This window comes from Danio rerio, chromosome 25 (genome assembly GCF_049306965.1).
Source record: "Danio rerio strain Tuebingen ecotype United States chromosome 25, GRCz12tu, whole genome shotgun sequence".
Taxonomy (NCBI): Eukaryota; Metazoa; Chordata; class Actinopteri; order Cypriniformes; family Danionidae; genus Danio; species Danio rerio.
Genome location: NC_133200.1, coordinates 32793334 through 32815582, shown reverse-complemented (window position 1 = coordinate 32815582; position 22249 = coordinate 32793334). Strand labels below are relative to the sequence as shown.

The following is a 22249-nucleotide window of genomic DNA, read 5'->3' as shown; positions in this document are numbered from 1 at the left end:
AGATTCAAAGGTTTAAACATCCTCATTGGTAAGTAAAGTGTATAGCGAGAGATTAGGCGTCGATTACATATATTTCTACTGTTTTAAAGCACTGCACCGGTCCCAAACACTAGTATTTCAACTAAAATGCAATAGTAATTTATAGTAAAAAGGTTTTGAACCATACTAAAGTGTATTAGCGTATTTTTTTACAACTATCTTTAAAGTAAACCACTGCATAACGTAGTATAGTGTTTAACGGAGACCAGCTGGCGAGTGCAACTCACTCACATAGCCTCCTCCTTATAGAGCATTTGCCTCCCATGCAGGAATCGCTGGTTCGATCCCTGCTTGGAACGAGTGGGTGGGACAAGGACTAGATGGAATATGATCAATGTAAATACTTTTGAATACTTTAGATTTTACTAGTCATCGATGGTGTAATGTAATATACCTTATGTGTAAAAACCACAGTAATTGAGTCATTTGTTTATATTACTGTTGTTGTATTCCTAAGTGATTGAGTTGGTCAGTTGTGAACATTTGACATTATTGCAATACAGTGCTTTCCCACACTTTAACCAGAGGTCCTCATCGAGCTCTGATTTAGAAAGCTTCGAGTAAAGCTGCGGTCACACTGGAGTTTGATGATGCGAAATTCTGTCGTGCAGCGCTGCAAAAAAGGGGCGGGATTAAGCAAGATCACTAGGCATTAAAAAAGCGAGCGATTGCTCCATGTTTAAAATTTCTGTCCAGAGAGGTCATGTTTTGATCCTCGATTGGTCTCACGCAGTCAAGTGATGCGATTGCGCAGGTCAGAGTTCACCAAGCTTCAACTTTGCACTGCAGCAACCTGTGAAACCTAACGCATGACCCTGCGTTTCCAGTCTTACGCAATCGCGTGTGTATGAATGGATATCTATAGGAGGGAAAGCCTAGTGTGACCGCAGCTTTACGAACCTTTTTCTAATACAATTGAGTCGAGCGCTTCACTTGTTCAGAAAGCTTTATTTCACCATCACTAATACGGCGAAGATCAAAAACACGGAAAAACAAGACAAAGGAAACCGCTTTGTAATGTCACTAAACCAGCGGTCACCAACCCTGTTCCTGGAGAGCTACCTTCCTGCAGAATTCAGTCCCAACCCTGATCAAACACAGGGTTGGGGTTGCAACTGAAACGTGCAGGAAGGTAGCTCTCCAGGAACAGGGTTGGTGACCCCTGCACTAAACAGATAACAAGACTCAGCCACAGTGAGTGTTTCTGTGCTGTTTATGTAGTGCAATAATCAGTCCAGAAGCAGCATCAGCTGTGGGAGTCTAATCAGTGGACACTTGAATCAGGTTTGTGTGTGTTGCATGACTGAATATGTAGTCCATAAATGGCGTATTTGTAGTCCTTAAGTGATCTGCAGATCTACCAGATCGCTGGTGATCATGACAGTGCACTTTAATGAAAGTTTTTTAAAAACTCACATTTGTAAACAAATTAGTTTATATTAGATTGTTGTAAATAGCTCAGTTTCTTTACAATATATCATATTTTATTAGTTAATTTGAAAAGAATTCAGTACTATTATGTGTAACCCACTGTGCACAAACAACATCTATTTTACTGATGGATCTAATATACGCTACCTGACAGAAGTCTTGTCGCCTATCAAAGTTTTAGGAACAACAAATAATAACTTGACTTCTAGTTAATCGTTGGTATTAGAAGTGGCTTATATGAAAGGCAAATGCCTCTAGATTATACTTATATTACCAAAAATAAATATGTTCATGCCTTGAATTTTACTTACAGTAAGGTCTGACTTTGCTTAGACAAAATCTTGTCACTTTACAGAAATAATGTACAGTATAGAATATAAAGTCATGCTGCAGTGGAAAAAGCATTATTATTTGTGTATGACTCTCATGCACATTTTAGGATCAAAATTATTAGCCCCTTTAAGATATATATTTTTGATAGTCTACTGAACAAACTATTGTTATACAATAACTTGCCTAATTACCCTAACCTGCCTAGTTAACCTAATTATTACTATTTTAAATGTCACTTTAGGCTGTATAGAAGTGTCTTGAAAAAATATCTAGTCAAATATTATTTACTGTCATCATGGCAAAGATAAAATAAATCAGTTATTAGAAATGAGTTATTAAAACTATTATGTTTAGAAATGTATTGAAAAAAAATTCTCTCCGTTAAACAGAAATTGGGGGAAAAAACAGGGGGGCTAATAATTCTGACTTCAACCGTATGTAAGGGCTGTTATTATCAAGGGGTTTATTAGAGTGAGCAGCATTTATCACCTTCACCTCTAACCATCTATTCTAAACCCTTAACCTGCACTTTGCTTCAGTCTGCAATCAGATCCTTTTAAGCTGTTAAAGACTAGGGAAAGAATACTCAAAACAACAGTCAGTGCAAAAAGAAGTCCAATGTAAAAAAAACGAGTCTGACTGCATCAGAAATGGTTATTTATTCCACTTTTAAGCTTTGTCTTATTCAGGCTTGTTTGTGAAGAGTGTGAACTCTTTAAGAGCTTCTTAAGTCTGTGCAAATTAGGTCACAGACAAGCAGAGCTGAGGATGATAAGGCGTGTGTAATCTACTAACAGCACAGGTGAAAAATGTGATAAGGTTTTTTTATATAACAGTGCAAATAACTAAAGCGATTACTGCATGCCCAGTGTTGGGTGTGTTACCTCAGAAATGTAACCCATTACTAATCACATCATCAATTTAGGATTTAAAATACGTTACTCTGTCTGAAAGGTATTTCAATCACACAATAAGTAACTTAAGGGACTTGTGAAGTGCTTTGAAATGTGCATTTTTATTCAACGTTTGACATAATCTCAACTGAAACACAGGAGAGGGCGGGACATAGAGCCGCTCCTCCCCTTTTTAAGACAACAGTCATCGTTTGGTTTTTCTCACAGCTCTGCCTGTGAAAATGGTTGAGCTCGAGAACATCAAAAGAAAAGCAAATAAGAAGAAGGGGCGGGGCATGTCAGATACTAGAGAGCATTTGATTGGTCAGATTTTATGAGAAACTAAAGTTTGAGGTGACGTCAAAAAATCGTTGATCCATTTAGGTGCAAACTGCAAGCTTGAAATGTTTACATCAGGTTTATTTCTTCTAAACCCAATTTTGGTCACCGTTTTGCCAGTGGCGTAGTGGATGGGCCCGCAGGGCACGCACCGCGGGGGGACCCCGCGTGAGTAGGGGGTCCTGCTTCGTTTTTAATAATTGAAAATCCAGCAACCGCAATAATCAAACTCTTGGGAACAACTGTGGTCGGAACCAAAGTTCACAGGTCTGTGTTATCTGTGTTGGACTACTTCATTCTGATTGCTTGCGGCCGAACCGCGTCATAGCTTATACCATGAAGTTGACTTGATTTCAACTCTCCTCGACGCTTACATCGGAGAAAACGCGCCGCGCTGTTTCTCGCCACCGGTTCTCATTGAAATTAATGACTTCTGGCTACTTTGACGCTCTCGCCGCTTTCGATTTGTGATCGCTCCTCAGTTTGTGAAGGCTTCCCCGCGTTGTCGCTCCACCCCGCCTTCCTTCCCCGCTCCTCAATTTGAGATCCCCCCCCCCCCCCCCCCGCATCATTAGGGGCCCCATCAGTGATCCCTGCAGGGGGGGCTCCGCATTTTGCGCTACGCCACTGATTTCCTTAGATTTCCTTAAGACTAGCATACTTTTACTAACCAAGCGGCAATCTCCCGCTCTCCCTCGGGAAGCCAATACAGAAGTAACTAAAACTGCAATTCATCTACTTGCCTTTGGGGGAGTTTTTTTTTATAACTCATACTATTCGTTTTTATTAAGTCTGCATAATTAAGGGCGTGGCCACTTGAGTGACCGCAAACTCTCGCTGCTCACTGTCTCATCACCTCAGCTGATTCCGGCTGATAAGCCGCTGAACTCGGCATATACATCGTATCTTTGTTTTGGTTAACGTGTCTTTACACAGTCAATTTCCTCTTGGGATTATTTCCTGCAATTATCAGATACTATAGCATGCTTTGTGCACGTAATTGTGCTCCGAACCGTTCAAGTTGCCTCCATTTCCCAGGTGAGTGAAATTAAATACTTATACCATCTCTATAAATGTATTTGTTTTACATAAGATCATTTATCATTTATAATTTTCTTTAGTACTGTAAATGAAGGCTGCACGATTAATCAAAAAAAGATCTCGATTCGACCCTACACACAATCTTAATTCAGCTTTTCTACGATTCAGCCAATTCTATTTTTAAGGTCAGGAAAGAAGCAAGGCAGTCGCACAAGTCTTCACAGCAACATTGACACCTTCAAATAGTGTTTAAAGTGTCACATACTGTATTAATAAGGTATATTTCACCCAGAAATCTCATTTCTGTCTTCATGTAATGACGTATTTGTGGCTGCGAAATCACATGTGAGCTGACCGCCAGCTGTTTGTTTACTTGCGTGCACTCACGCATTCTTAGATGACGCCTACTTTAGTGAACACAACCAGCATAGGCTGTGAATAACATGTAATGAAGTTGTAAATAACGTTCAGTTTGTTGCACAGAGCGATCGTTTGAGGGCCGTGCGGGATGTTTGATTTGCATGTGTGTGTTTTTTTCTCACAATGACAGCAGCCATGAGCCGCACTCGGAAGTGAAAGTGAAACCAGTGCGAACATCTTTTAAATGATCCTATCGCATTCTAGAGTTATGATTACGACAAGCATTTGATATGTGACAAAGTGTTGTGCATGAAAATAAATGTTTACTGTGTCAGTAAAACAACCTTAGCCTATATATAATGTTAAATATAATGCAAGAAGGAATCTGATCATGACAAAATTCTAATTTTACCAGTGAAAACAAATGGTCTAATAATGTTGTCAATAACAGATGACAAGCACGTCTTAAACATAATAAATCAACTTTATAATTACGAATAGTTATATTTTAATATCATAATTTTGCTGTGAATTAACAAACAGGACATATTGAAAGTCTGTTCAAGTCCACCATAATGAATATGCAAAATTTAGCATTTTAAGCAACAGTTGGCCTACACATAGGCCAGGGGTTGGCAACCCAAAATGTTGAAAGAGCCATACTGGACCAAAAAAAACAAAAACAAATATGTCTGGAGCCGCAAAAAATTAAAAGCCTTATATAAGCCTTATAATGAAGGCAACACATGCTGTATGTATTTATATTAGCCTACTATAAAAATGATTTAATTGGCTACAAATACATACTGAGCCTTCATGATTAAATGTTTTTTTTTCCCTGCAGTGCATCCTGTAGAGAATGACGCACCACGTGACTACTCTGTTGTACGATGCCATCTCAAGTTTAACTTAATTACAATATTAATGCATTATGTTTAATGTTCGAGTTTAACTTCATTACAATATCAATGAATTATGTTTAATGTTCAAGTTTAACTTCATTACAATATTAATGCATCATGTTTTGCTTTGATGAAATTAAAGAAATGCAGTAAAGAAATCAGATTTTTGATGTTTTTTATTTTGAGAATTCCAAAAAACAACATCAAAATGAACGTGCATAACGTGCCCCTTACTGGGAATGTGCTCAACAAGGAAGGGTCAATCTCCAGGGGTGTGTGACAAGGAAAGACAGTCTCGTTTTTTCCTTTCGCCACTCGCAAAATCTGCTCCCAAATGCAGTTTGCATATCAACGATCGCACCTTGTAAATAATCACCGTTGAGTGAGTGATCGGGATGGGCTTCTTTGAATTCTCTCAGGGCGGGAAAATGAGAGAGCGTGCCCCGCTGTACATCTTTGGCAAAGACAGCTTACGCTCCATGGCGCATCACACAGCCGCCGGATTGTTTACAACAGCCACCTGCCTATTCCGTGTGTCGCAGGCTATGACGCAAATCTTCGTTGACAGAAATGTTGAAAATAAATATTCTACACACTTTTACAGCATTAGAAAACGTTAAGATTGTTTGTCCTCCTATAGAAACCATATTAAAACAAAAATATATTTACCTTTTTATTTTTTCCGTTTTCAAACATTTTTTGAAAAAGCTCCAGGGAGCCACTAGGGCAGCGCTAAAGAGCCGCATGCGGCTCTAGAGCCGCGGGTTGCCGACCCCTGACATAGGCCTATTATTATTATTGTTGTTTTACCATATGTTTGAGAATTAACAATAATAATAGGCTAATCATATTAACGTTTATTTTACATCTACAGAATCAGTAGAAAATCGTCTTGATTTTAAGGAAAAAAAAAATCGTGATTCACATTTTTGCCAGAGTTGTGCAGCCCTACTGTAAAGCACTCCAGAATCTAGATTGATTAGCTGTAGGCTCTGGAACAGTCATCTGAAACGTTGTCATACAGTGTTACAGTATGCCTGGATTTCATAAATAGCACTGCATTTACTAACACAGACTATATTTGAAGTATTTGAAGGTAATTCGCGTTTTCCTCCTGTAGAAAAATGCAATCAGAACAATGTTTAGTGGCCAAATGTGTTACAACAGTGTTTTTTAAAAGACTAAACACTTTATTGATATAGTTTACAACCAAGCACATGTGGGCAGAACACAAACGAGTCACAGGTAATGATGTATTAAGTGTTCTCCAAAGAAAAGTCTAAGCAAAATGCTAGCAGGTGTCTGCAGCTCCGCTCAGGCTTTGCCTCTTTGCCTTTATTTGGTATCCTGCGGTTGATACGATGACACGTGAACAAAATGTCGACAGTTGACCGCGCCTACTTGGAGCTTCTTTTGCATTGTTCAGAAACCTATGGGTGACTTTACAGATACTACGTCCATATCTTTTACAGTCTATGATACTAACATCTAAAAAACTTTATTTTAATTTCCCGGGACCTTAAAAAAATGGGAGGAGCACACTCTCTTTCAGTTGAGATTACCTCAAATTTTGCACATTTCAAAGCACTTCACTGCACCTGTAAAGTGCACTTACACTTTTTAGAACATTCAGTGTGAATGCACCGCTTTCAAAATGGTGTATAACAGTGTATTTCAATTTCTAATAATATTCAGATTGTAGTGTTTTTCATTTTTAAGTTGTTGTTTTAAATGTTTGTTTTTTTTTGATAAAGGTTATGGTGTGGATCCATGGCGGAGGTTTCACGACTTGTTCGGCATCCTTGTTTGACGGACATGTTTTGGCTGCTTATCAGGACGTTGTTGTGGTCGTGATACAATACAGACTCGGCCTGCTTGGATTTTTCAGGTAAATCTAATTATGTGCATTTTGTACTTCCAATAGTTCTAAATTATATCAGTGCAGCTCTTTTTTTTAAGTGCAGACCCATACAGGTGTTTGTGTAACTGTAAAAGATGACACATTAGCCCCTTTCACACAGTGATACCGGTAAATATCCGGAAAATTTCCGGAACGACTTTACCGGTATATTCAAAAAAGCGCTGTTCACACAGGCGAGGACGTTACGGAAATTTTCCGGAAAAGAGCATTCACACATCCATTCCAAAATACCGGTAAATTCTGACATCATTCCCCACAAATGAGCTTTAAACGGCTGCGCTTGTATTTGTAAACATTTGACTAAATTACAAACTCTGTGGATGATCAATATTGTGAACAACTTTCGCAGGATCACTTTCGCATGTCGAGATGTTCATATTATCTGCGTGTGCAGGCGCTCATATGCGCACGCAAAGCTTGAAGGTAAACAAACAACGGTTTATCATAAGCATCTCATCGATGATTATTTACACAGTTGGCATTAAGAAGAACATATAAACGTGATCTGACTAACTTCTAGCAGCTAAATGTGTCTGGAAATATATTCAAAGGCTTTTATCCTCACAAACCGCGCGGACGTAAATGCGTCTGACTGTTGTGATTGGCTAAAGCAGACGTCTCACGTCAGCACGTTCTAGACGTGCACGCGCTTATTACGGGAATCTTCCTTCTGCATTCACACAGTGCAGCATTCCGGCAAATTGCCGGTAATGTTACAACTTCTCTTTCCGGAAAATAGCCAGAACGAATTTACCGGTATTTTCAAAAAGGACCTGTTCACACATACAACCGTTCCGGAAAATTGCCGGCAATTTTCCGGAAAGGTCTGTATGTGTGAAAGGGGCTATTGTCAGTGGTGGACAAAGCACACAAACCAAGTACTTGAGTTGAAGTGTAGTATAGCAGTGGCCCTTTTTATCACCGCGGAGCGGTCAACGCTTGACAATTTTTACCGTGGACGGGGGAGGGGGTGGTGTTTCGTAGGTTGCTAGGCGACCATCAAACGTTTTCTCAGAGGAGCACAAGCAGAGCACCTAAAGACTAAATGAAGAAAAGAAGCAGTGGCGCAGTAGGTAGTGCTGTCGCCTCACAGCGAGAAGGTCGCTGGTTCGAGCCTCGGCTGGGTCAGTTGGTGTTTCTGTGAGGAGTTTGCATGTTCTCCCTGCATTCGCGTGGTTTGCTTAGGGTCCTCCGGTTTCCCCCACAGTCCAAAGACATGCAGTACAGGTGAATTGGGTAGGCTAAATTGTCCGTAGTTTATGAGTGTGTGTGTGAATGTGTGTGTGGATGATTCCCAAAGATGGGTTTCGGCTGGAAGGGCATCCGCTGCGTAAAAACTTGCTGGAAGTAGAAGTTGGTGGTTCATTCCACTGTGGCGACCCCGGATTAATAAAGGGACTAAGCCGACAAGAAAATGAATAAATGAAGAAAAAATATATATATATGGGAGCGGTACTGGAGCGGAAGTCATTTTAAACAGGAGTGGGATTGGAGCGGGAGTCACTTTACAAGGAGCGGGATGGGACAGGAATTTATTATTATTATTTTTTACTTTGGTATGGGTATTGGTATCTTTCTGTGCGAGTGGGACGGACGGGAATGAAAATTTACTCCCGTGTCATCCTCTAATGCGCACTTCCATTGGAAACAACAAACCTATGCGAATTCTAGAAAAGTCGTGACATGTGAATGGCTGCTAAAAGGCCGCCCTGATAGATGTTTAGAGTTCTAAAATGTTTGGCGCTGCGTCAGCGTCGCGCCACGCAGAGCAGCGCTTCTGGAAAGCGACCTGCAGGCAAGTTTATTTTATTTCCAGTGGAGAGACGCGCACATGACGTGCATGCACTTTTCCAGCTGCACCTAGTTAAGATCACCGGGAGCTTATGTGACCTCGAGTAATGCAATCGGCTGAAGTTTAAGGTAGACGCAATGAAAAGTACACATGTTTGCAAACCTACCTAAAGTTACAACTAGTAATTCCGATTACAGCAATCAAGTGGTGAATGTTGATCTTGTGTTGAGTCCAATGAGCCTTGCATCTAAAAATAGAGCAAGGATGTTCCTTTAGTGATATGACTTTGACTCGTGCTGAAAATGGCGGACGTGAAACAACAAACTGAGGATATGGTGACGTCAATCAATGGGCCTGTCAATCCAAATTGGTGGCCGGTGGGACTGCACTCCTACGTCAAGTTGCGGTCACTCTGAAAACCGCTCCAATTGGTCCACCATTTTTATGTTGTTAAATTGAAAAAAAAGGACTGGGTGTGTTTATATCACCCCAACATGACGGTCTATACACTATACTTACACACATGTCTGTCCAAACAGCTTGAAAAGTAGATTTTTTTTTACCATTTAATGCTATACGAGTATTGTTCATAATTAGTTCATGTTATGTTAAATACATTAACTAATAAAACCTTATTGTAAAGTGTGACCAATAGCATCATTAATAATTAAAAAGTCTCATATTGTACATTAGTTCAGCATATATATTTCATTCATCAGTCTGTGTGTCTGTGGACTTTAACTCTCCCGTAATCAGCTTGAACAGTCATAAAGTCAATGTTTTACGATCTCTGATTAGTGTGATTAATAGATTGGAGTTCAGGTCTAAGGTCTCTAATGATGTGATGAACTTCTGCCCTTCATTTAGCACTGGAGACGAGAATGCTCCAGGAAACTATGGTCTTCTGGATCAGGTAGCTGCGCTACAGTGGGTTCAGGAGAACATCCACAGCTTCGGCGGAGATCCTGGATCAGTGACCATCTTTGGAGAGTCTGCTGGAGGAATCAGTGTGTCTTTACATGTGAGGAGTCAAAAATAGCTTTTCTGAAAGGGTCATCTCATTTGAGCTGTTTAGGTTTTGGGTGATTATTAAGGGGATAGCTCACCCCAAAAATGAATATGTACTTGATGTTTGCTTGCCCTCAAGTGGTTCTTTATTATGTTGAGCACAGGATATATTTTGAAGACAGCTGAAAATCTAAATATACTGACTTCGATTGTAGGGGAAACAAATATTATGGAAGGTTTCAACACTGTAAAAAAAAATTTGTTAAAAAAAAAAAAGTTCACACTGTTATTTTACAGATATTTCCTAGATTATTACGATCAAATCCATTTAATAAAGTTACACAATAAGATTTTTACAGAGAAACACTGTTATTTCACAGACTTTTCCTAGATTATTATGATCGAACACCATCAATAAAGTGACTGCGCTAAAAGTTCAAGAGAAAACAATGTTATTTAAAAGAATTTTCCCTAAATCATTACGATTAAACACCTTTAATAAAATGCCAAGACATGCTCATGATCATAATTTAACAGTTTTATTTTGGGTCAGAAAAGTTTGGAAAAAACAACAAACGAGATACAACTGATTAAATCAGGTTTAAGTTATATGGAATGATTCAGTTCCAAATCTTAAATGAAATGGAACTGTAACGTGAAGGGGACCCTGCCAAAAAAGTGCACATCCTAATGCAGGTTTTATTACATAGAGATGGTCAGGGAAGCAATAGTCAACACAGGGGCGACCTGCAAACAGATGTATGCAGGGAATCCAGAGTCATGGTCAAATACCAAGCAAATGATTAGTCCCGGCAGCAAACAATGTAAAAAATTAACAAACAAAGCAAGGCAAAAAAAGAGAAATTCGTCATAATGTTAACAGTAACAGTATAATAAGACTAAGCAATTGGTGCGTGCGTCTGTGCTGCTTTTAAAGTCCATGTAATCAGTTCATAATGATCCTCCGACTGTGTGTGTGTGCAATCAGCGGAATCCAGAACAGGTGCATGTGAGCGCTCATAGTGTGTAACTTTATTGTACGTATTTGATCGTAATAATCTAGGAAATATCTGTAAAATAACAGTGTTTTTCTGTAAACATTTTAATGAAAATATCTGTCGATTTATTATTTTTTGCACTTTATTTCAACAAAGAATTTTACCTGTAATTTTATGGTTATTGTTTGGCAGCCGTAGCTGCCAGTCATTTGACCTTTTTATTACGATCTTTTTTTTTTTTACTTTTTTTTTTACAGAGCACGTAATTACAATTTATTACTTCAATTTTACGTAATTTTAAATGTACTTAAAAAAACAGGAAAAAACACTAAATAATACGCCAATTTTATTGTATAAAAGAGACAAATTGCTGTAATTTGTCATCACTTATATAGTACATAAAATAAAAGTCAAGCTGTTCATTTACAGATATTGTTTGTAATTTTTACGAACTTTTACATTTAATTTAAAATAACAGAAAAAATACTGTATAAATAATATTGTAATTTCTCTGTATAAAAAACAAAAATGTCAGTAATTTGTCTTTAATAATGAAGTACCTAAAATGAAAGTCAAACTGTCATTTTAGAGAGATTATTTGTAATTTTACTAAGTTTTGAATATAATTTGAAATCACAAAAAATTACTGTAAAAAATTTTGAGATTTTTTCTGTAAAATTAGTTTTTTTTTTTTTTAAAGTGAAGCTTTCTTCAAAAAGTCGCCTTTTGGCTAACACTTTAGAATAACTATCTGTTATAACTCATTAATAGTCCATTAATAAACTGTTAGTTAATGTGTTGTAAATGACTTGTTAAATAAAAGTTAATAGTTTGTTAATTATTTATAGTTGTGCATTATAGATAGCCATTAATTAACTTACAAGCTGTTAGTTAACAAGTTATAAATGACTTGTTAACTGTATTTTAATGATTTATAACTATACATAATACGTTATTACTAATTAGACGTTATTCTAAAGTTTCAACTATTCTTCATTTATTAACAGTAAATGAGGAATTGTTACAACTTTAGAATAACGTCCCAATAACATACAGTGCACAAGCTAATAACTAACACTTAACTAATATATTAACTCACACTTTGCAGATCAGTTATTCATAGTTTGTTAACCATCTACTAATACCATTGAAACCTTGTAGAACAGCAAATGGATGGAACAAGTTCAAGCTACAGAAATTAGATGTGAAATTTAAAATATAACATTTTTGTACCTTAACCTTGTTCCACACATAGGCTTTTCTGTGTGCTGTATTTTACCAAAGAAACTCCACAGATGAAATGTTGAACGTTGTGTTTAATGTATACAGTAGAAACCCATGCTGAGCCATCACATGGTAGAACAGGGGCCTGTTTCAGAAAGCAGGTTTAGTGAAAACTCAGAGTTTTTTAACCCTGAAATGAGAGAAACTCTGGGTTTTCCGTTTCAAAATGGCAGGTTTGTTAAACTCGAGAAATCAGGGTAAGTCAAGCCTGTTTCTAAAAGAGAGTTAACTTTAACTCAGAGTCAGTTACTTTGGTAACTTACTCTGTGAATCTAACCTGGTCCGGAGCAGGTTTTATTCTCTAAACTCTGAGTTTCTCGGTCTCCTCCCCTTTTTAAAGATGAAGCGTTTTTTCTCGCATTAGTCTTACATTTCCACACACCTATTTTAGAGCTCATTTTGGAGATGTGCATAAAAAAGATTGATGGAAACGTCATGATTCACATAACTTTTGAAAATACGCATAATATAACATGTGCATAACTGAGTAGGTTAAACTTTTATTTGATAAGATGCACATAAACTACGAAGTGCACTTAACAAATTACAGTATGTACATTAAAAAAATGGTTTGTTAGAGATGATGATGAAAATGTGTGTGAAAGGACAAACCAGCAGACTAAGCACACTGTATAAAAGTTGTTTTAGTTATTCTAAAATGCCTATACTGTTTCAGTATTAGTGTATATTATTAAATTACCTCCGAGCGTCTGTAGCGTGTCAAGATCTCCGCGTCTGGCTTCAAACGCCCCCACGTGTTCATTTTGTGTTAATTGTCTTCTGAGGCTCAGGTACATTAATTAAATAAAAAATCATTGACGCAGCTTCTTCTACCGCAGTAATTCTGTTTTTACTGTTGATATTTGGCGCAAGTTAATCAGGAAGTGACGATTGTGTTCTCTTCGACTCTTTGGATAAAAACGCTGCTTTATTTTATTCCAGTTTTGCACAAATTTATGTAATTTTGATGGAAACACAGCTATTGCCTACATTTTTGTCACACACAGAACAAAGTCACGCACGAGGCTTATCCTTTTTTTCATAAATAATTAGCTTAACCTTCGACATGCACTGTTAGAGATTAATGGGATTATTATTCTGTATAAAAATAATTGTATTACTGCTTACCTTCTTAATGTCATATCAACCTCTATCACTTGATCAATAAAAAGGCAGACACATAACAAGTGCACTGTTAAATCTATTAAAACTGATAAAAGTGTATAAAAGCTTAGAAAAAAAGTATAAACATCACACATTACATTACTTATTTTATTATACTTAAATGTTTAAATACTTAAAATTAAAAATTACGCATTAACTTGAGCAGCTGTTTTCCCATGCTGTCTCTGTTTTACTGATGGCTGCTTCTTATTAAATATATACGCTCATATTTGCTATAACTTTGCATGAGCAGATCAAGTTCAGCCGGAGAAAGAAATGCTGATCTCTTTTTTTAAGATGTTGCCATAGTCACTCGTAATGTCTGCGCTCCATTGATAATGCCTTTTTAAAGTCACGGTGTGCGCGCTTAACTCTGAGTTGGTCTATTCAAAGTTGATTGACCCAGCTCAGATCAGCTATTCTGTAACCGAAAACTCAGAGTTTTTTATCTCTCGGTAAATCAACTCAGAGTTCAAGTTTAAACTCTGAGTTGTTTAAACCTCCTTACTGAAACAGGCCCCAGCAGTATACAACAGAATACAAACCCATGAGGTTTGGGCACTTTTTGTGCTAAACATGAAAACAAAATAAGTAAAAGTGTATTTTATTTGAAAAGTTCTACAAAGTTTCACTGGTATTAGTAGATGGTTACCAAACTATGAACATCTGATCTGTAAAGTGTGAGTTAATAAATTAGATAAGTGTTAGTTATTAGCTTATGTGTGTTATTGGGACGTTATTCTAAAGTTGCAACTAATGTTGATGACAGTGCCACCTATAAGTTAAGAGTTATAAGACATTTATTAGCCATTATTAATGAAACTCAAAAATTTGGTAATAACTTTTGCCTGCATGTGCTTATTTTGATTAAATTATTCAAATTATTCCTTGGGTCATGCTGACAACACAGATACCAATTATGCCTTAATCTGCCAAACTTCCTGTCAGCCATTCTTAATTTTGTCCAAACCATTTCTTTTGAACTCCTCCTACACCGATGGTCCAATCTTCACCAAATTTGACTTGGATCATCTTCAGACCATGTAGACCAAAAGTTATGGAATTCATGTCGATAGACAAATAAACAAAAACAAAACAAATAACCAGATCACTGCAATGGTTTGAAGTATTAAAACCAATTTGACTGTGTGTGATCTAGACCTGACACTGACCAAACTACGTCAGTTTGAGCCACATTCTGAGTAAAATTGACAAACAATTCAATTTTATCCATTGAAATCATAAAAATCATGAGAGTGGTCTTGCAGATTCCTTGTATTATACAGAGAACATTAATGAAATTTATTCCCTAATTGACCCAACTTTCTGTCCACCATGTTGAATTAGTTTGAAAATCTGTTGTTTTGAACTCTCTGCCCAATTTCCACCAAATTTGGCTCAGACCATGCTGCCAAAAAGTTTAGGGCTCTATTTTGACGGTCCATGCGCAGAGCGCAAAACGCATGACGCAAACGCTTTCAGGGCGTGTCAGGACGTGTTTTTGCTAATTTAAGGACGGGGAATCTGCCTTGCACCGGCGGCGCATGGTCTAAAAGGGTTGAGTTTATTTTCTTAATGAGTTATAGGTGTGTTTTGAGAATAAACCAATTAGAGTCTCATCTCCCATTCCCTTTAAGAGTCAGCTGCGTCGCGCCAAGAGCGCATTCGCTATTTACAGGACGCAAAGGAAATCTAAGTTGAAAAAATGAGCATTTCACAAGCAAACAATTAACAGTTGACAGTTTTTTAACAGAAAACTGTTAAACAGAGCATCTACTGCGTGAGAATGAGAGATAATGGATCACTTTCACATTCGCTCTTGGATAGGGAAACCTTTACGCACAGACATCAATTAGTCTATAAATAAATACTTTTGTTTGTTAAGCGCAAATATTCGTTTCAAAACTATTTCTAAATTCAGTTCTAATTTCCAGCAAACGAATAAATGAACAATAATAACCAAATGGGCTCAAAAACCTGAGTTATATCATAAAACACATGCTGTGCCCCATATGGTCTAAAACCTGACAGGTGGGCAAATCTAAGCTTGTTTTTAATAAAACAAATATAAATATGGATATAATAAATAATACTGCTAATAATAATAACATTATACAAAAGCAAATTGTTTTGAATGAACTGAAAAAGCCTCCCGAGATGAAGAAGACATAAAAACAGTGATTTTTCATATTTATGTAGGCTAGAAAATAATATGTTTTGTAATATTTTAATCCTTTATATTTATATTCTATTTCTACTCTTATTATATCCTATATATATCCTTAATATTTACATTTTTCATATGTAAAGATATTTGCCTATTGCTCTCTTGTGCGTATTAAGCAGTGTGTAAGCGAGGCGCAACTCTGCGCTGGAGTTTAGACCGGGTTTGTTTTGGTCTAATGAAAAATCTATTTTAGTTTCTCGAAATAGCAACGCGCCAGTGGTCCGCCTCAGAACGCCTTCCTTCTTAGACTAGAACGCCTATGGGCACACAAATGAGCGCTAATGCATTTGCTATTTAAACAGCGTAGCGCAACACATCAAAACGACTTTTGCGCCAAGCTGAAACTACCAAAAGACTATTGCGCCGCGCCCTGCGCCACACTGCGCCGGGTGTATGATAGGGCCCATAGACTTTTCCTGTTGCTATGTAGCTTGTTGCCTTGCTTGTTTATGATGTGGCTGCTTGGCCCTGATATTAGCTGCTTGCAGCTATATTTTTGTTTAGTATTTCATGTTTTGGCCAAAGTCTGTCTGTCTGTCTGTCTGTCTATCTTGTAATTTTACTTTTAAACTTTTTAAGTTATAGTAACAATACATTTTTGTTTACAGTGTATACAGTGTAAAATTTGTATTATTTTATATTTCTAATTTAATGATTTGACAAAAACATGTTTTTTTTTAAATAAAACATGATAATGCAAGACACATATAAACATTTTATTTTGTATATATTTTTCATAGGTTCTGTCTCCTTTGTCTGCAAACCTCTTCCATCGTGCTATTGCAGAGAGCGGTACAGCTGCAATGGAGGCTATAATGAATGTCAACCCACTTCCCATCGCTCAGGTCTGTTGCAGCCTCTTTTCTTTATGACATTTTTGAGTAAAATGTTTCTAGTTCAACAATATTAGTAACAGGAAGATCAGTTTTTCAGCTTTATCATCTGTTTTATAATCAAAATAATGTCAATTTCCTTTTTAATTTTGTCCTTGTTTAGTAGTTTTATAGAATGAATGAATTCACCAGTGAATGAGTTTTAGTCTACATCACTGAAAATAATGCCAGAGGGAATCTGATAATAACAAATGTTATTTTATTTCATTTTGTAAATCTACTTTGTGTGTAAAACTGCCATTTAGTTCAGGTCAAAAACCACATGAGTCGGTGCTGCGAGACTAGTCGACATCAATCAAAAAGCTTCACGGCAGAGAATTCAAGTCGACCAGTCTGGTAACAGACTAGACTGTGCAACCCCCAAACATATATACAGTTTGGTTCATAAATATTTGGACATTAAAACAATTCTAACATTATTGAATCCATACACCAACACAATTGATTTAAAATGAAACAAACAGCTTTAATTTACATCCAAATCAGGTGAACGCTGTAGGAACTGCCACAGTTTGCATATGTGCCTCCCACTTGTTAAGGGTCCAAAAGTAATTGGACAATTGGCTTCTAAGCTGTTCCATGGCCAGGATCGTGTTAGTCCCTTATTATTCAAATTACAGTGAGCAGATAAAAGGTCATTTCAAGTGTGCTTCTTGCATTTGGAATCTGTTACTGTCAAATCTCAAGATGAGATCCAAAGAGCTATCACTATCAGTCAAGCAAGCCATCATTAGGCTGAAAAAAACATATCAAACCCATCAGAGAGATAGCAAAAACATCAGACATGGCCAAAACAACTATTTGGAAAATTCTTAAAAAGAAAGATCGCACAGGTGAGCTCAGCAACAGCAAAAAACCAAGAAGACCACAAAAAACAGCTGTGGTAGACGTCCAAAGAATTCTTACCCTGGTGAAGAGAACACCCTTCACAACAGTTGGACAGATCGAGAACCCTCTCCAGGAGGTAGGTGTGTGTGTCAGTTAACAATCAAGAGAGGACTGCACCAGAGTGAATACAGAGGGTTCACCACAAGATGTAAACCATTGGTGAGCCTCAAAAACAGGAAGGCCAGATTAGAGTTCTACAAAGCCTTCACAGTGCTGGAACAACATCTTTTGGACAGATGAGACCACGATCAACTTGTACCAGAGTGATGGAAGAGAAGAGTATGGAGAAGGAACTGTTTATGATCCTAAGCAGTGAAGCTTGGTGGTGGTAGTGTCATGGCATGGGCATGTATATCTGTCAATAGAATTGGTTCTCTTGTATTAATGATGTGACTACTGACAAAAGCTGCAGGATGAATTCAGAAGTGTTTCAGGCAATATTATCTGCTCATATCAAGGCAAATGCTTCAGAACTCATTGGACAGCGCTTCACTGTGCAGATAAAGAATGATCCAAAGCATACTGCTAAAGCAACCAAAGTGTTTTTGAAAGGAAAGAAGTGTCATGCAATGACCAAGTCAATAACCTGACCTGAATCCGATTGAGCTTGTATTTCACTTGCTGAAGATTAAACTGAAGGGGAAATGCCCCAAAAACCAACAAGAATTGAAGACTTGCTGTAGAGGCCTGACAGAGCACCAACAGGAATGTAACCCAGCGTCTGGTGATGTCTATGCGTTCCAGACTTCAGGCTGTAATTGACTGCAAAGGATTTGCAACCAAGTATTAACAAGTGATCATTTGATTTATGATTATTCATCTGTCCAATTACTTTTGGACCCTTAACAAGTGGGAGGCACATATGCAAACTGTTGTAATTTCTACAGCGTTCACCTGATTTGGATGTAAATGCTCTCAAATTAAAGCAGACAGTCTGCAGTTAAAGCACATCTTGTTCGTTTCATTTCAAATCTATAGTGTTGGTCTATAGAATCGATGTCCAAGTATTTATGGACCTAACTATTTATTTGTATTGAGCAGTCAACATGAGGTTTTTGCCCCATTACAGGAGGCAAAATTCACAATATAAACTAAATGACAAAAGATGCATTTAAACATAACTTATGTTTCATCAGAGCAGTGCTGAATACATTTATAGTCTGTGAGTAGAACTGCTACTTAAAGCCCAAGACACATCGGACATGAAGCACCACACCACTTAAACTTCTAACTGTTGTTTTCTGCAATACGTTCAGCGGTACAGCCGTTACTTGATCCTCCATGTAGCTAAGCAACATATAGAAAACAATGTAAAGACATGGCGCTTTAGTGGGCTGCATTTCTTATTTTTAAAATAGAAAAGAGCAACACATATGTTGTGAATTTAATAAAAGCTTTGCTGTTTAAACATAGCCTTAGCTTCTTCTGTTGGAATTCCCTGCTAAAAAATCCAGCTTAAACCAACCTAGGCTGGTTGGCTGGTTTTAGCTGGTCGACCAGGCTGGTTTTAGAGGGGTTTTGGCCATTTCCAGGCTGGTTTCCAGCCATTTCCAGCCTGGTCTTAGCTGGTCAGGCTGGGAGATGACCAGCTAAAACCAGCTTGACCAGCCTAGCCAAGCTGGGAGTCCAGCCAACTATATCCAGCTTAAACCAGGCTGGTCAAGCTGGTTTTAGCTGGTTTTGGCTGGTAATTTTCTAGCCTGACCAGCTAAGACCAGGCTGGAAATGGCTGGAAACCAGCCTGGAAATGGCCAAAACCCCTCTAAAACCAGCCTGGTCAACCAGCTAAAACCAGCCAACCAGCCTAGGCTGGTTTAAGATGGATTTTTCAGCGGGGGTATTAAAGAAACTTGACGTAAACTGCTTCATTTTTTTCTTTTTCTCCAGGCTATAGGAAATGCATCTGGCTGTGATATTTCCAGCACAAAAAAGATTGTCGACTGTCTGATGCAGAAGTCAGAAGTGGAGATACTGAAGATTACAATGGTTTGTCTGTCAACCTACCTAGGTTTTCTCTCAAAACCTGTGTTTAATCCTTAGTTCGTCATGCGAATTTTAATATTTGCACTAGAGATGCTCAAAATAGCAGATTAACCATTAACCGAAAGGGTGCATTTTTAAAACAATTAATGGGATCAATTAAATTATTAAAAAATTTATTTTATATATATTTAAAGTTCGGCTGCTTAAGGGGCTGGTCACAGCGAATGCGCTTTTTGCATTAGAGGCACATCTTTTGAATGGTTTAGTAATGGCCGTGAGGGTTTTGCAAGCTGCTCATGTGCCCTGCTCGCCTCACGTTTTTAAGCTTTTTCATTCTTCTATCAAATGAAAGCAGAGGCAGGGTTTCCGTTGAGGTGACAGCAGTGTTAGTGTTGTCAAGACGACTACAGAGAACTTTTAATAATAGAGCAGAGACTAGTGGTCCCTGTTTGAAGTTATCCAGAGCTGTATGACTTTACAAATCTTGTATATCACAATATTATTTAATATTACCATTACAGCAACATTGACAGCAACACTTTCGCACAATACGCAGCTGATTTAGTCATTTTGTAGGGACATAAAAAAGCGCACTGCACTTTTTTTTTCTTGTCAACAAAAACTGCTGTGTGCTGTTGCGTTTTTGGAACGGAAAAGTGCGTTCGGTGAGATCGGCTGCACCAAACTGAAGCTTTCATTTTACAGCTTACATGTATGCAAATGATTGCAACATCATATGTAAACAACAAATTTGTTTTATGCCTATACTAGCCTATACTTTACTAAAAGTCACCAAATGAGCCTCGTCATTGTCTTTCATAGCTCGCAGCCCGCGCACAAGGAACTAAAGAGAGGAAATAAAAGCACACCAGCTCTAAGGTCAAACCAGATGCTCAAGACATAATATTTATCTTTAATGACTTATACTAAAAATGTTGACAGAGGTTTGTGATATAATAATATAACAGCAGAGCATTAATTAAACAACCCATCTCTGGGAGACATTACTCACACACACACATTCACACATACACTCATACACCACGAACAATTTAGCCTACCCAATTCACCTGTACCGCATGTCTTTGGACTGTGGGGGAAACTGGAGCACCCGGAGGAAACCCATGCAAACGCAGGGAGAACATGCAAACTCCACACAGAAGCGCCAACTGACCCAACCGAGGCTCGAACCCGCGACCTTTTTGCTGTGAGGCGACAGCACTACCTACTGCGCCGCTGCGTCGCCCATTAATCTGACCAGTTTATCGTTCGTATTTACTTAGAGAGCGGCAGTTGTCTAGTGGCAGAATTAACCAAAATGAGCATCCCTAATTTGCACATGCTTGTCTATTTAAACAGGAGAATCCTCTGTTTCGTTTTGGAGTGACGATCGATGGCCAGTTTCTTCCAAGACCTGCAGCAGAGCTTTTTCAGTCGCAGCAGTTTAACAAAGTGCCTCTGATGACCGGAGTCACTGATGATGAGATTGGATTTGTGCTGCCCAATGTAAAGACACTTCTTTTAACTTTAAAAAGCTGTAAAAAAATGCAATGCATAATATTTGTTTTATCCAGAATCTGAACCTCAATTAGTACATTATACTACATTTTCAACTGTTTGTTTGTAGTACCTTTTACCTCCAGATTGGATCAATGGGCTCGACCTGGAGTCAATCTTGCCACTTTTGACTGTGTTCAATCCTGCTGTGAGTATATAAACCTTTATAGTACTTTATTTGTGTAATGTTTATATCTTAATGACAAATACATAACACAAAACAATAGCGTTCCAAAAGCGTTAACCGAGATGAGCATCCCTAATGGCCCCATACCGGGAATTGCTCAGGGCACCCAAATTGCTAAGTACGCTCCTGATATGACCGATGTTTATTGAAGAATAACAACAACAACAGAAGACAAAAGTAAAGGCACGTTGAGCCCTACCTGAGCACTTGCCGATGTGTGAGACTTTATTTTAAGTGTTACTTATTGCGCTTCATTTATTAGGTTAATTTGTTTAAACAATTGATTTACTCTGAACATGTAATTCGATACAGCAATGACATTATGCCTATCTGTTTTCATTTCCTTTAGCTTCAAGATCAGTCAGTTCTTGAGCTTCTTTTAAATGAGTATCTGGGCACATCCCCTGACAGGATCAGAATTCGAGATGGTTTTCGAGAAATGTTAGGAGACTTCATGTTCAACATCCCAGCTCGACAAACGGCAAGTTACCACAGAGGTGAGAGATCTTTCAGTGTGCTGTAGCTTCTGTTTCAGTTATGGTTAAAGGTAGAGCATAAAGAGATTCTGTGCTTTTCTAGATGCGGGCGCACCGGTGTACGTGTATGAATTCCGTCATCCCCCCAGTGTACTTCAGAGGAAAAGACCCAGTTTTTCTGGAAGTGACCATGGAGATGAAATTGTGTTCGTTTTCGGCTACTGCTTTTCAGAAGGACCCATAGGGATGGCAGGTACAAGCCAAGTAATGTTAGGAAACATGCTTTTATTGTTTTGGAAGAACACAGAGGATGTGGTCATATTAGCAAGATTTCAGCTAAAATGTTGATGACAAAACATTCATTACCCAGGGTTTGCACAGGTCTTAAAGTGTTAGGGGTCGTTGACATTAGGGCTGTGCAATTAATTAAAATTGCATTGACATCTTGCAGCTGAAAGGGCATCCACTGTGTAAAACACTTGCTGGATAAGGTGGCGGTTCATTCTGCTGTGGTGACCCCTGATGAAAAATAA

At 38.0% G+C, this 22249-nt stretch overlaps 1 protein-coding gene across 1 annotated transcript in view; it reads left to right on the top strand.

Annotated features, from left to right (window-relative positions):
* Nucleotides 1–22249, top strand: part of ces2b (carboxylesterase 2b) — a 66926-nt gene that overhangs the window by 7945 nt on the left and 36732 nt on the right. Inside the window, exons 4-11 of the mRNA XM_021470705.3 lie at nt 7093–7226; nt 9919–10072; nt 16473–16577; nt 19401–19499; nt 20856–21002; nt 21124–21201; nt 21590–21737; nt 21820–21969. Of these exons, the coding sequence (XP_021326380.1) occupies nt 7093–7226; nt 9919–10072; nt 16473–16577; nt 19401–19499; nt 20856–21002; nt 21124–21201; nt 21590–21737; nt 21820–21969 (1015 nt within the window). The remainder of the gene's footprint in view (nt 1–7092; nt 7227–9918; nt 10073–16472; nt 16578–19400; nt 19500–20855; nt 21003–21123; nt 21202–21589; nt 21738–21819; nt 21970–22249) is intronic.